We start from the raw sequence: 15,683 nt of genomic DNA on the forward strand, positions 1-15,683 counted from the left end.
CACCTGCACACACAGATATCCCCCTAAAATAGCTAAAACTAAAAACAAACTAAAAACTACTTCCAAAAATATTCAGCTTTGATATTAATGAGTTTTTTGGGTTCATTGAGAACATGGTTGTTGTTCAATAATAAAATGAATCCTCAAAAACACAACTTGCCTAATAATTCTGCACTCCCTGTAGTATCCATACATTATGTCCTGCATTAAAAAGACGCAAAATAATCTAAAAATAACTAAACCAAAAGGGTAATTAAAGGGCTTCTGTCACCCCCCAAAACTCATTTTTCGGCATATTAAAATCCTTATTGGACGACTTTTCCCTATATAGGGCTCTTACCTTGTTCTGTGGCTTGGTTTCACTAAAAATCGATCTTTTAAAATATGCAAATATGACTTCACTACCAGCAAGTAGGGCATCTACTTGCTGGTAGCTGCCGCATCCTCCTTTAAAAAAAAAACGCCCCCTCCTCCTGCTGATTGACAGGGCCAGTGAGCGCTCTCCTCCTCTGGCTGGCCCTGTCGGCAATTCAAATCCCGCGCCTGCACCTCATTTGGCACAGGCGCTCTGAGAAGGACGCTCGCTTCCTCAGAACTTCCTCAGTGCGACTGCGCCGATGACATCTTCTTTCGGGTTTAGAGGTGACGTCATTGGCGCAGGCGCACTGAGAGAGTGCTGAGGAAGCGAGCACTCTCAGAGCGCCTATGCCAAATGAGGTGCAGGATTTGAATTGCAGACAGGGCCAGCCAGAGGAGGAGAGCGCTTGCTGGCCCTGTCAATCAGCAGGAGGAGGGGGCGTTTTTTTGAAAGGAGGATGCAGCCGGCTACCAGCAAGTAGATGCTCTACTTGCTGGTAGTTAAGTCATTTGCATATTTTAAAGCCCCAGAACAAGGTAAGAGCCATATATAGGGAATAGTCGTCCAATAAGGTTTTTAATATGCCCAAAAATAAAAAAATGAGGTTTTTTTGGGGGGGGGGGTGACAGAAGCCCTTTAACATGAAGATAGAAAACGGATCTGTATTGTTCCTTTGCAATAAAAGAATATCTATAAAGATACATCATGATCTAAATGCCGATTTACAAATACACTTATGTTTCAGTTGTCTGACCACAGAGGAGCAGACACAAAACAGGAACGGAAATCACACAACACAAAAACAAAATACAGTGGGCTTCAACTTTACAGACCATACACAGACTCACTATATTAAAATGCAGATTGTAAAAACAGTAGGTGGATTATACATCTTCAGTGGTTACCAGTCACTGCAGGGCCCGTATGCCATATTGAAAAAGTGATTTTGCCGCCCCCCCCCCCAATTGTCATTTCTTAATATTAATTAAAAATATTACAGCATATCTTCTTTTACATCTTCAAAAGGAAATGTTTATAGAGTTTATATCGGTAGATAAAGGCCATGTGGAGGCAGGGGGAGGCTCTTTTCTGTTAAGTGACAAACAGCCAGTGCTTTAACTCCTCTACTCCCTGTACCGCCTGAGTGTAGTAAAAGTCCATGTTTGCAGTAAAATCTTTACATATAGAAGACTCCACGTCAGCAAATGTGCAGTATAATGCAGTCCCACCAATACTAAGAAACACAGTGACAAGGCAAAGTGCGACCAGCAGAATACAGGATCCTCCGCCAATCTCCTCTGCAATAAAACATATTGATGGTTAGATTTCTGGCAATGTAATGGCTATTTTAGTGTAATGATAAATCTTTAACCCCAGGCAGAAGCATAGACTTGCTATATTATAGTGATTTACATTGTGTTAGTAGATGTTCTCCTAGCCGGCCACAGTTTCCAATTTTCTCGGCCCTACATGCAGTCTGGATCAGTACCACATATTGTATTTTTAGGACTATTAGATGCACTTTTTTCAGAGTAAGGGGAAAAAACAGCAGTGTGTCTTATAGTCTGAATGCTAATGAACGCTTACATTATGGAAGTGGTCATCAGCATGCAGAAGGCGCAGGGAGCAGTGAGGAAAACTGTGCTGGCTCTACTCACCCTCCCTGGTCTTCTCTAGGTCCCGCTCAGCACTGTGTGCTGACTGCGTACAGTATCGGGACGTAGTGCATGTAGATGTGCACTATGGTCCGAATCTGTGCAGCGTCAGGTCACAGGGCAGCGCGGGCTGGAAGACGACCAGGGAGTGGTGAATCCTGGTTCTGCAGAGATGCAGTGCTGTCCGAAGAAAGTGAGGCAAGTCGATTTTATTTTTTTAACATCTGATCCGAGACCTTATGGGGGTTCTGATCTGAGACTGATAAAGCTTGGAAACAGGGGTGTGTCTAAAAAAATACATAAAAAAAATAAACAGCTACGCGTTTCAAGCACGATCAGACAGCTTCATCGGGCTCATAAAGAGCCTGATAAAGATGGTGAACAGCTGTTGAAATGCGTAACAGTTTTTTTTATGTGTTTTTATACAATAAAACACCTACCTCAAAGTATCCAGTGCAGCATGCAGTTTTTATTTGCTACCTTTGGGAGCTTTTTTGTCTTCTCTTTTTACAAAACTTCTGACATGTCATAGCGAGACGCCAGATGTTTTGTTTGGTGGGGGCCTGGATGCGGAGACCCTACCAATAGCTAAAATTCTGACTTCTCGCAAGGACATGTCAAAAGTTGTGTGTAAGGATCGCTACTCTAAGTGTACAAGACGTGTGATAAACCTTCCATCCAAGTTGCATACAAACCTTGGTCAAGAACATCATCTGTTTCCAGGAATCTCACTTTCCTCTTTGTCTTTTTGTGGTTCTCCCCATCACTTCCATTACGCTTCTTCAATATGGAGACCAAACCAGCAGCAGGGCTCACCTAGTCAAAAATACAATGAAAACAATACATTTTGGTATTAACTCTAAAAGGAAACACATAAGGCAACAAATACCCTAAACATAAAAAATAAAAGACACCGGTCTACCATTCCGAACTCCAGGAAGTCTGGGTGACAATTTGTGAGGTGCTGTAACTGTGTTCACAGTGGTTGCCAGATTTTTATCAGCAGAATATTAAGCAACCTGTCGCAGGTAAAACTCAAGACATATATACAGTCAGGTTCATACATATTGGGACATCAACACAATTCTAAACAGATAAAAGGTCCAGAGTTCATTTCAAGTGTGCTATTTGCATTTGGAATCGTTTGCACTGCACTATCAGTGAAGCAAGCCATCATTAGGCTGAAAAAATAAAACAAACCCATCAGAGAGATAGCAAAAACATTAGGCCTGGCGAAAACAACTGTTTGGAACGTTCTTAAAAAGAAGGAACGCACCGGTGAGCTCAGCAACACCAAAAGACCCGGAAGACCACAGAAAACAACTGTGGTGGATGACCGAAGAGTTCTTTCCCTGGTGAAGAAAACACCCTTCACAATACAGTAGTTGGCCAGATCAAGAACACTCTCTAGGAGGTATGTTTGTCAAAGTCAACAATCAAGAGAAGACTTCACCAGAATGAATACAGAGGGTTCACCACAAAATCTAAACCATTGGTGAGCCTCAAGAACAGGAAGGCCAGATTAGATTTTGCCAAACATCATCTAAAAAAGCCTTCACAGTTCTGGAACAACATCCTATGGACAGAGGAGACCAAGATCAACTTTTACGAGAGAGTGATGGGAAGAGAAGAGTATGGAGAAGGAAAGGAACTGCTCCTGATCCTAAGCATAACACCTCATCAGTGAAGCATGGTGGTGGTAGTGTAATGGCGTGGGCATGTATGGCTGCCAATGGAACTGGTTCTCTTGTATTTATTGATGTGACTGCTGACAAAAGCAGCAGGATGAATGTTTCGGGCAATATTATCTGCTCATATTTAACCAAATGCTTCAGAACTCATTGGACGGTGTTTCACAGTGCAGATGGACAATGACCCAAAGCATACTGCAAAAGCAACCAAAGAGTTTTTTAAGGGAAAGAAGTAGAATGTTATGCAATGGCCAAGTCAATCACCTGACCTAAATCCGATTGAGCATGCATTTCACTTGCTGAAGACAAAACTGAACGGAAAATGCCCCAAGAACAAGAAGGAGCTGAAGACAGTTGCAGTAGAGGCCTGGCAGAGCATCACCAGGGATGAAACCCAGCATCTGGTGATGTCTATGCGTTCCAGACTTCAGGCTGTAATTGACTGCAAAGGACTTGCAACCAACTATTAAAAAGTGAAAGTTTGATTTATGATTATGTCCCATTACTTTTGGTCCCTTAACAAGTGGGAGGCACATATGTAAACTGTTGTAATTCCTACACTGTTCTCCTGATTTGGATGTAAATACCCTCAAATTTAAGCTGACAGTCTGCAGTTAAAGCACATCTTGTTCGTTTCATTTTAAATCCATTGTGGTAGTGTATAGAGCCAAAAATTTTACAATTGGGTCGATGTCCCAATATTTATGGGTGTGACTGCTTTGTACTCTGATCTCAAGAGGCGTGGCTTCTTCTAAGGGGGCTTTCCACCACTAGACCTCAATTTTGTGTGACTTGTATGGTCCTTCTGAAGCAGTTTTGATGGCATTGGAAAAAAATGGATAGCCGAGTACACAGAGCAATACAACACAGCTATTATTTGGAGTAAACCTGAAGAAAAGCAATTGGATAAATGAATGTGCCATGCTGTATCTGGAGCTGCCATCTATCAGTCCCCCTGAAATAATATGCTTTAGTCATTGCTTTGCCAACACTGGAAATCTTTAGCATTTCTATTCATTTTCTATGTTTTACAATACAAACTTTGCTTGTCTGTGCCATGTAAAGCAGTAAAATCAGATAGGGTGTTAACTGCAGAAATTACGAACACCCCATGATCTGAAATTGACTGGATTTAGCTAAACCATCATGGTGCAGGGAATGCTGAATATGGCTTGCAAGTTTATTTTAAGGTTACACAGTCTTTGAAGTCACGACCAGGACATAACCTACTGGATTTTGAGAAGTGCTGATTCTACTGTAGGCTCAGCAATGGTATGCAACTGGGAGGGACAGGTACAACTGCACAGCCGGTACTACAAAGGGTGCATTTACACATGCTGGGGCAGATTTACTAAACCTGTAGACGAGCTGATAATGTGCCAGATTTATCAAAGTGGGTCATGCTGGATCATGTTGTTAGACTTTTGTCTAACTCGACACCTCCTCTTTGTTGGCTTAATTTCTGAGAACATTTTGGCCCTGATTTTTCAAACTGTTTTTTCTTTATTTTGAATCAAATTGTGACTTTTCTGTTGTGTTCATAGGCTGCGACTGGTTGTCAGTTTCAGAATTCCAACTGTTTGTGGACGCTTCTGTGGAGTAGGTTGGTTTATGGCTTTATTATAGAGATTGTGTCAAAAAAAATTGTCTCAACTGCTCTCCACTCCTGACCTGCCATAGCTGGGACAGCTGAAAAGACTTCAGAATGTGATGTTTACCTGTGCTAGATTCAAAAAGTGTTGTATGCCACCTAATAAATTTTGAAAAAAAAGGAAAAGAGAATGTCCTGGCAGATTACCTAAGCCGAAACAAGCTCAGTCAAGGGGAATGGAGTCTGAACGCAGAAACTTTTTCTCAGATTGTAATTAGATTTGGACTTCCAACAATAGATCTGTTTGCATCTCGGAAAAACAAAAAAAAGGTGGAAAGTCTTCTCCCTCAACTATTCAGAAAATCCTACAGCAATAGATGGTCTGGCACAGGACTGGAATCAGGAGTTCTGGTACGCCTTCCCTCCATTTGCCCTAATTCCTCAAGTCCTGAAGAAAGTACAGAGGGAAAGAGCCTCCATCATACTAATAGCTCCAAGATGGCCGAAGAGGAGCTGGTATTCAACTCTGATAAGCCTGACAACGGGTCCTCCTTGGATCATTCCTCCAAGGGAGGATCTTCTCTCCCAGGGTCCCGTCCTTCACCCCAATGCAGAGAGAGATTCTCCAAGCTGGCAGCTTGGAAATTGATAGGGAAATCTGGTTAGGGAGAGGCCTTGCCGACACAGTAGTCTCAACCTTATTAGGTAGCAGGAAGTAACAACAGCGAGGAAGTATAATAGGGTTTGGAAAATCTTTTCCTCCTTTTTAGGATCCAGTCCAGATCCTTTCATTCCTCCCAAAATCCCAAAGATCCTTCACTTCCTGCAGCCAGGTTTAGATGAGGGACTCAAGGCATCCACCTTAAGAGTTCAAGTAGCAGCTGTTTTTTTTTTTTTTTTTTTTTTTTTACTACAAACTACCTAAATAGGGTATTGTCAGTTCTTTCCCAAGAACCTTTTGAGCCTCTGTGATCTCCCGATTGACATTCTCTCCATAAAAACAGCCTTTCTTCTAGCCATCATCTCTGCAAGAAGGGTCTCAGAGATCCAAGCCTTTTCTCCCTATACTACGATTCAAGAGAATCAAGTAATTATTAGACCCTTGCCATCTTTCCTGCCTAAGGTAGTTTCAGACTTCCACAGAAATCAGGATATTGTATTACCTTCTTTTTCGCACGCATAGCACCCGCATGGAAAACTCGCCCGTGTGAAAGGGGCCTTACTCCTTTATTGAAATCAAATTGCAATTGTTTGATTGATGAAATCGGTAATAAAACCTCATCTTTATTATTAATAACATTTACAGAATACTGAACCCAAACCCGAACTTCTGTGAAGAAGTCCGGGTTCGGGTACCAAACATGCCGATTTTTCTCACGTGCGTGCAAAACGCATTAAAACACTTTGCACTTGCGGGGAAAAATCGTGCATGTTCCCGCATCTTTTCCTGCAACGCCCATATGAAACCAGCCTCATGCTCCCCTGAATATCAATGATTTTACATCTTATGGCTCCAGTCATCTCACTCTTTATTACAATAGTTAGTGGGTTTGGCTGTTCTAAGAACTCCAGAGAAATGAATGGAGCATGCTGGGAGTCGTAGTTTCACCACAGCTGGAGTGCCAGAGGTTAGCCATCTTCAAGTAACTAAACTGTCTTCAAGTAACTAAAGCATGATTTTAGAAAAATCCAGCAAGCTTTCGCCCCTTGCAACAACAAAAAAACAAAACAAAAAACAAATGTTACTGGATTTAAGAATTCATTTATGGACTTTGAGCTCTGGGGCTTGTTAGAAATGCTCTGACCCGCTCATCTAGCCATCACAATTTGGTAAGTGTCAAACTTGATAAGATCCTTAAGCTTGTAAATTTTTCTTCCAGCAAGTCAACTTCAAGAACTGACTTTTCACTTGCTACATAATATATCCTACCTTTTGACAAATGCCAGAAAGAAAGACTTCTCAAAACTTTCTCACCCAGCTTAGGGCTCTTTCACACTTGCGTTCTTTTCTTCCGGCATAGAGTTCCATCGTCGGGGCTCTATGCCGGAAGAATCCTGATCAGTTTTATCCTAATGCATTCTGAATGGAGAGAAATCCGTTCAGGATGCATCAGGATGTCTTCAGTTCCGGACCGGAACGTTTTTTTGGCCGGAGAAAATACCGCAGCATAGTAGTAACATAGTACATAAGGCCGAAAAAATACATTTGTCCATCCAGTTCGGCCTGTTATCCTGCAAGTTGATCCAGAGGAAGGCAAAAAAAAAAAAAATTCTCCACTTTAGGGGAGTAAAAAATTCCTTCCCGACTCCAATCAGAATAACTCCCTGGATCAACGACCCCCCTCTCTAGTAGCTATATCCTGTAATATTATTACACTCCAGAAATACATCCAGGCCCCTCTTGAATTCTTTTATTGTACTCACCATCACCACCTTCTCAGGCAGAGAGTTCCATAGTCTCACTGCTCTTACTGTAAAGAATCCTTTTATATGTTTGTGTACAAACCTTCTTTCCTCCAGATGCAGAGGATGTCCCCTCGTCACAGTCACAGTCCTGGGGATAAATAGCTGATGGGATAGATCTCTGTACTGACCCCTGATATATTTATACATATTAATTAGATCTCCCCTCAGTCATCTTTTTTCTAAAGTGAAAAACCCTAATTTTGATAATTTTTCAGGATACTGTAGTTGCCCCATTCCAGTTATTACTTTAGATGCCCTCCTCTGGGCATGCTGCGCTTTTTGCTCCGGCCAAAAATCCTGAAGACTTGCCGCAAGGCCGGATCCGGAATTAATGCCCATTGAAAGGCATTGATCCGGACCCGGCCTTAAGCTAAACGTCGTTTCGGCGCATTGCCGGATCCGACGTTTAGCTTTTTCTGAATGGTTACCATGGCTGCCGGGACGCTAAAGTCCTGGCAGCCATGGTAAAGTGTAGTGGGGAGTGGGGGAGCAGTATACTTACCATCCGTGCGGCTCCCGGGGCGCTCCAGAGTGACGTCAGGGCGCCCCAAGCGCATGGATCACGTGATCGCATGGCACGTCATCCATTTGCATGGGGCGCTCTGACGTCATTCTGGAGCGCCCCGGGAGCCGCACGGACTGTAAGTATAATGCTCCCCCGCTCTCCACTACTACTATGGCAACCAGGACTTTAATCGTGTCCTGGCTGCCATCGTAACACTGAACGCATTTTGAAGACTGATCAGTCTTCAAATGCTTTCAGTTCACTTGCGTTTTTCCAGATCCGGCGTGTAATTCCGGCAAGATCCGGACAACGCAAGTGTGAAAGAGGCCTTAGGGCTCCTTCACACTTGCGGCAGGACGGATCCGGCAGGCTGGTCTCCTTGTCGGATCCGTCCTTCCGCTGTTTCGCCGAGCCGCCGCTCCGTCCCCATTGACTATAATGGGGATGGGGGCTGAGCGGCGGTCCTGCGGCTCGGCGAAACAGCGGAAGGACAGATCCGACAGGGAGACCAGCCTGCCGGATCCGTCCTGCCGCAAGTGTGAAGGAGCCCTTAGGCTACTTTCACACTAGTGTTTTTCTTTTCCGGCGCCGAGTTCAGTCCTAGGGGCTCTATAGCGGAAAAGAATCAGTTTTATCCCCGTGCATTCTAAATGGAGAGTAATCCGTTCAGGATGTCTTCAGTTCACTCTTTTTGACTGATCAGGCTTTTCAGAAAACCGTAGCATGTTGTATTTTTACCTCCGGCCAAAAATCCTGAACACTTTGACTGAACGCCGGATCCGGTCTTTTTCCCATTCACTTGCATTAACGCCAGATCCGGTGCCGTGTGTTCAGTCAAACCGGATCTGACTTTTCCATGTTAAACCTCAAAAATGTGAATGGCGGATCCGTTTTTTCCAATGCATTTTTTCATTGTGATCAAAATCCTGATCAGGATTCAAATGTAATCCGTTTTCACACGTTTTTACGGATCCGGCGGGCAGTTCCGGTGTAGGAATTGAATGCCGGATTTAAACAACGCTAGTGTGAAAGTAGCCTTAGAAATCTGGGTGAGATATAAACACTCGTGCCAATATTTCCCCTGCAAGGTCATAGTGGATCTTGTGAGAAGATGCGTGGTGAATCTCAAATGACTGTGCTGTATAAAGTCTGAAGTGTCCATCCACCACATCTGCACTAAATCTCCAGACAATCTGTACTGCATATATCCTTCCTCACTTTAGAAAGGATGTCCTATTTTAACATTTTCATTCACGGAGCTGTAATAAGAGATCCTCTGGGAAACCACGATTACTGAGAATTGGAGCTTTTGACTAAGAATGTGGAAACAGGAGTGCTGCACTTTTCATCACTCCAATTCACTTCTAAGGCCAGTGGCTGCACGTGTGGTCAACTCTCCAGCAAGAAAATGGATCTTGTGGCTCCTTGTTCTCAGCATCAATGGGGGTCCAGGAAGAAAATAATGCTAAAATTCCCATCCTGCAATGTATCATATAGTAGACAGATGGCACTGTAACTGCAACAGCACAAACAAAACATAATACTTGCCAACTGTCCCAATTTTGCAAGGATAATGGTACAAACTGGGGCACAAAATGGATGATGTTTATGCAAAACCACCCACCTAAAACCTGCACTCTCAGGGGTGGAGCATGGTCATACCGATTTCTGACTTTTTAATTAGAAGGTATGCAATATGTTTACTCAAGTTGTGGTCACTCATCTAGGAAGCGAAGTAGTTGCTAGACAACCTAAAGTACTGGACTATACAAAAGGAGACGACCTAAAGTACAAAGGACTATACAAAAAGGAGAAATGAACAATATTTCCTGCCAATTACATTATGAGCATTCAGAACCTTCAAGTAAAGGTAGGCAGATTTACGATTCCACCAGCTCTTATCCACATTTTCTCCCCCACTTAGGTGAACATGATGCAGCCATAGCCCTATTGGGAGATGCTGTCCGAGTAGTAAGAGTAGTAGTAGTAGTAGTAGTAGTAGTAGTAGTAGTAGTAAGAGTAGTAGTAGTAGTAAGAGTAGTAAGAGTTGTAGTAGTAGTAAGAGTAGTAGTAGTAGTAGTAAGAGTTGTAGTAGTAGTAAGAGTTGTAGTAGTAGTAAGAGTTGTAGTAGTAGTAGTAGTAGTAGTAGTAGTAGTAGTAAGAGTTGTAGTAGTAGTAGTAGTAGTAGTAGGAGTAGTAGTAGTAGCAAGAGTAGTAGTAGCAAGAGTAGTAGTAGTAAATAAGATTTTAACAAATCTCAGCCACACACTGCAGAGGGAAAATCTATACGGTATCTGACCTGGGGTGTGGATTTTAAATCCGCAGCATGTCAGTACTTTATGTGGATTTACCCTGTGCAATGCATAAGGTGAAATCCATGGCAAATCTGAAACAACCTGCCTATAAAACAGATTCTTAAGGGGAACCTTCAACAAAATCCACTCCTGATATTTGCCATCATTTATGGACATACCCTTAAAAGGGGCTGTTCACTTCCAGGGACATTTTGACAAGACCATCCAGCATGGCTGGACCTGCAGAATAAATCACACTTACCTGATCTGTGCCCCTTGGTCCCAGCTAATTTGACACCCTGCTCTGTCACTGGGTCACATGACCTGCCTCAATCCGATGTTGATGCGGGGAGACCAAAGATCTGCAGTGCGGTAGAGAAGCAGTTGGAACCCAGCCATGGGGAGGATTCCCTCTGCAGGGACAGCTATGGTGGAGGTGACAAAGCCCCTTAAAGTGAGAAGGATTTAAACTAAACTGGACACCTATTTACCATTGAAATTAAGCCATCACCTACAAATTATTTTAGCTATTTACTAGAGCTGAAAGGCATTGCAAAGTATACTTCCCTTGACCTTTTCTTAAAAAGGGAATTCATACTAGTTCAGCTTAGTTTACAGATACGCTAAATGGAACATGTTCCAGAAGACCTGTTTAACGTGTCATATCGGTACGCAAATTGTTTGTTGACACCAAGTGTTCAACTGTCCTGCCCATTAGGTACAAATCTGACCACAGCTATCCTTAATATGGCCATTATACTCTGCAGTATTTATTGTAGATGATCTATAAGATGTGGTGTTCATACCAAAGCCCTAACCCTACCAGAATATGCAGTAATATTACTGCATACTAGTTATGGATTCCAGTTTTACAGACTTGCTTTTACTGTAATAATAGTAATATAAGTCACAAAACATTGGGGTTCCATACGATAACTTACCTGTGCCTCACAAATAATGGCCTTCCTCATTAAGCACTGTGGCGGTATCGTATACAGTGCTAGGATCTCAGTCTTATCACAGCACTGGTGGAGAAACAATGCGAACAGTATCCTTGGAGAAAAGAATGTTGGCTTATGGTTCCATGCACAAGTGTTATAAAGGGCAGACTTCAGACACTGCACTCTGTAACCCTTTCATTACCAAAAAAGACTACTTCATTAACCTGACACAGATTTTTTATTATATGTAGCTCATTTGCTTCCTAAATACAAAGCTAAAACATCTTGTAAACAGTGTTCATTAGATAGTTCTACCAATATGCTTCTTTAGAGTGTGTGTATGACCTTCACCTAGCTGGTGGCGCTTCTGAATCTGACATAAATCCATCAGAGCACTGCTCATGCTGCCTCTCACACAGGCTGTAGACAGGAAGGAAAGCACACACAATGTAGATTGCCAGTGAAGAACCACATAGGATGTTGTACAAGTGTAGAGAGAAAGCAGAGCACTCACAGCAAACTTTGAATCACATCAATGACTGTCAGCACAAGTGACAGCAAAACCCCCATGAGCTGTAGAAGGGGAAGTAGTACAGGACTGAAGCTGTGATTAAATATATGAGAGCTAGAGCTCTATTAGGGTGAATTGCACTTCACACTATCCCTGCTGCCCTGTGCATAGTACACATAGCAGCAGGGAGATTATCATGGCAGCCAGTGCTTCTGTAGCGACCTGGCTTCCATGGTAACCGCTCGGAGCCCCAGGTTTACACTGCTGTGTCTCCGATCAGAGGAGCAAAGAGAGGAGGGGAGGGGTCCCTGTGGCCCAATGGGGGGGGGCACACTGTGCCACCAATTAACGTTCAATACAGGCGGCGAGTGTGTCGGCGCAGAATCACATAGCCGGCACCCTGCCTCTGACAGGGAGCTACGATCAGTGGCAGGGGTTAACTGCCGCTGATCGCAGCTCCCTGTCATATAGGCTGGGCACCGCCTCCTGTATTTGTATTAGACGTTAATTATCTTTGGTGGCGCAGTGCGCCCGCCCCTCCTCCTCCCGTATCTCCTCATTGGCAGCGCGGCACAGGCGGGAGGGAGAGAGCGACTCCTTTTCCCCTGTGCTGCTGTGGGAACACGTGCGCGCTGGATGCATTATCGGCAAGATTAGATGCCGATAACTTTAAAAATCATGAATATCGGCCGATAATATTGGTAACGCCGATAATCGGTAGATCCCTAATATGTAGGCCTACATGATGTTAAGGGCTTGTTCACGTCTGCTTTGAAGGCTCAGTTTGCGGCCTCTGTCACAGATTCTGTCAAAAAGACTGAACATAAAAGCCATGTATGCAGGACTTTTTTTGTCTGGTAAAAAGACAGGATCCCAAATGAAAACTGAACGGACTCCATCATAGTCGATGGAGTCTGTCCAGCTCCGTTCTTCTGAGTTATGTACCTGATCCATAACATCCATTATTTTAGTTGTTCTGCTCAAATAACAAAGCAGGACAACAAAATAAATTGCGGTTGGTATGAACATGCCCAAGAGGTTGGTATTTATGCAGGGTACCCATTACTAGTCTTAAATGACATATCTCCCCTCCTGTCAACTTCTCCATCATACAGTCCCATGTAAATACCATCACTGCCCTTGCAACATATAGTCTCATGTAAATAACATTGCTCCTCTGCTCAGCAGTGAGGAGAAGCAGCGCTTAGTTGGGCACGTCTGACTCTTCGTTCTAGAGATCAGCGAGGGTCTCAGCGCAGGGACCCCCACTAATCAATACTTTTGATATGTCCCTATGACATATCAAAAGTTTCAAAATTTAAGGCCCAATGCCTGCTAAGAGGCTGCTTATCCCGACAGGCACCACCCCATGATGAGCTTCAAGGCAGTGTGCAGAATGGTCCAGCAGCCCGCCCAAACCAACCAATAACAAAGCTCCTTGCTGTAAGGAGCTTTGTTAATGGTTATCTCTGGCACCATCAGCATCGCTGCACTGCCTGTGCCCTTTACAGCGCTTATGACTGGCAAGGAAAAGTCTAACATGTATTGATACGCGTCAGACTTTTTTTGTGGGTGTAAACTGGCCTGAACAGGAGTTTTCGACACTTGTACAGGCATTATTGTGATCTATGTTCCTGACGTATAACTCTGGCCTTACTGTGTGTGCACAAGGCAGTGCAACCCCTTCTGCACACAGCAACACCACCGATAACACCAATTTACCTACAGATAAGACATTTAAAAGATTAGTTTTAAATTTATATTTATTCTGAAGCGAATAAAAAAAACACTTTTTGTATAAAATCTGCACTGATGTCCTAATGTCAGTGCTGGTCTCATTTGTTCCACCACAGGCAGAGAGCTTCTTCTCCCTCTCTCTGTATGGGTGACAGGTATGAAGGGGCTGGTTTTATCGGTTATTTAGCCAAGCCAGCACCTTTCTCTGTCTCTCCATCAGCTTTGATCAAGAAGGGGGTTGGCTTAGCTACTGAACTGAGCCAGACCATCAGCCCCCTCCAAACATGTCATTACACAAACAAGGGCAGGAAGCTCTCTGCCGCTGGTGGAACAAATGCAGAAATACCTTCCTATACAATGGGAGCAGCAATGAAGTCGGGAAATCAGTGCACATTTAATATTCCTAGGATTTGTCCAGTATTTTCCAAAAACAGCCTCACACCTGTCTGTGGTATTTTATAACTCTGTTCCATTAACGTCAAAAGGAACTAAACTACAATACCCGGCACAACCATTAGACAGGAGTTGTGCCGTTCTTGGAATAAAGCAGCCATGTTTTTGTTATCCTGGACATCCCCTTTAAGAGGCTGTGCAAACAGTACCACATGCAGGCTGTGGACAAGTGTGGCACTGTTTTTTGGGGAAAAAATAACTTTTTCTAGTCCTGGACAACCCAGGACAACAAGAGTTCGCTTCTGGCCTAGTGCTCACTACAGCAGACTACATTTACCTTGAATTCATTACACCTCTATGTTCCTTTCACAACTTCTGTGTATCGTCCTCCCGCACTATAGTCGGTCTACACCGTTCCTGTTCCTTTCACCTATGACACTATATTATTTACCGCCCCGGCAGCACTTGTACGCTGCTCTTCTCTCCCTTCCATGCTCACATGTTCTTCCCCAGTCCTCAGATGGGTCAATGAGAGGGTCACGTGGATGCTATGACGCATACATGCACACACCTACACAAGCTATAGCAGGATGACATCTGATGAAGGGTATGATTCAAACCAAGCCCCCTGATCACACAATCTCCGGTGTTCGGATATATGCAGGAGACAAGAAAACCACACAGCTTCTAGGCCAAGGCCCCCCCAGAAAGTCCCTTTAACCTTTAAAGGGGTTGTCCGGGTTCAGAGCTAAACCCGGACATCCCTCCATTTTCACCCAGGCAGCCCCCCTGACAGGAGCATCAGAGCAGTTCATGCTCCGATGCTCTCCTTTGCCCTGCGCTAAATTGCATAGGGCAAAGGCATTTTTTTTAGGAGTTCCGGTGACGTACCGGGGCTCTCCATGGGGCTGACAGGAACCCCGATGACGTCACCGGCACTGATGGGCGGGATTTAGCTCTGCCCTAGCCAGTAAAACGGCTAGGGCCAGAGTTAAAGCCCGCCCCTCAGAGCCGGTGACGTCACCGAACACACTGCTGTGCGGAAGTTACCGCTCGGCAGTGTGTGAATTGAAAACAAAAAAGAGCCCATGCCCTGCGCGGTTTAGCTCTGAACCCGGACAACCCCTTTAAGACAAAAAAAATAACACCAAGTTGCTTTACCACGGACCTCCCAGTCAATTTACATGTTGGCAGGTAGACATGTAAACAAGGTTGTTACAGAGCCTCACCAATAATTACATATACATGATGAAAGAATTAGCAATAGTTTACTCTGAACAAATATCCATCAGCTGAGGACACGCCATAGATAAACACCCGACAGAAAAACAGCTCTGGCATCACATACCACATGCCGTAACTCCATCAATACCATTTATGTGACTCCCTCTACACATATGAAACAAATATTCCATATAAGACTGTATGTTATATTCTATGGAAAGAATGACTAGCAATAAATCTGAAATCTGCACACATAAAAATGCAACAAAGTAAACAGTCAAAAAATAAATAAAGTTCTGTCGCCGGAACTGCCTGCC

The 15,683-nt window shown here is 43.7% G+C and overlaps 1 protein-coding gene across 2 annotated transcripts in view; it reads right to left on the reverse strand.

Annotated features, from left to right (window-relative positions):
• Window positions 1-942: 942 nt before the first annotated feature.
• CNST (consortin, connexin sorting protein) overlaps window positions 943-15,683 on the reverse strand; it is a 101,606-nt gene continuing 86,865 nt past the window's right edge. For both annotated transcript variants that reach the window (XM_044291929.1, XM_044291930.1), the window contains exons 10-11: window positions 2,709-2,829; window positions 943-1,656 (exon numbers count right to left, since the gene is read on the reverse strand). In XM_044291929.1, the coding sequence (XP_044147864.1) occupies window positions 1,451-1,656; window positions 2,709-2,829 (327 nt within the window). In that variant the 3' untranslated portion in view covers window positions 943-1,450. The remainder of the gene's footprint in view (window positions 1,657-2,708; window positions 2,830-15,683) is intronic.

The sequence above is a fragment of the Bufo gargarizans genome, chromosome 4 (assembly GCF_014858855.1).
Source record: "Bufo gargarizans isolate SCDJY-AF-19 chromosome 4, ASM1485885v1, whole genome shotgun sequence".
NCBI classification, from domain to species: domain Eukaryota; kingdom Metazoa; phylum Chordata; class Amphibia; order Anura; family Bufonidae; genus Bufo; species Bufo gargarizans.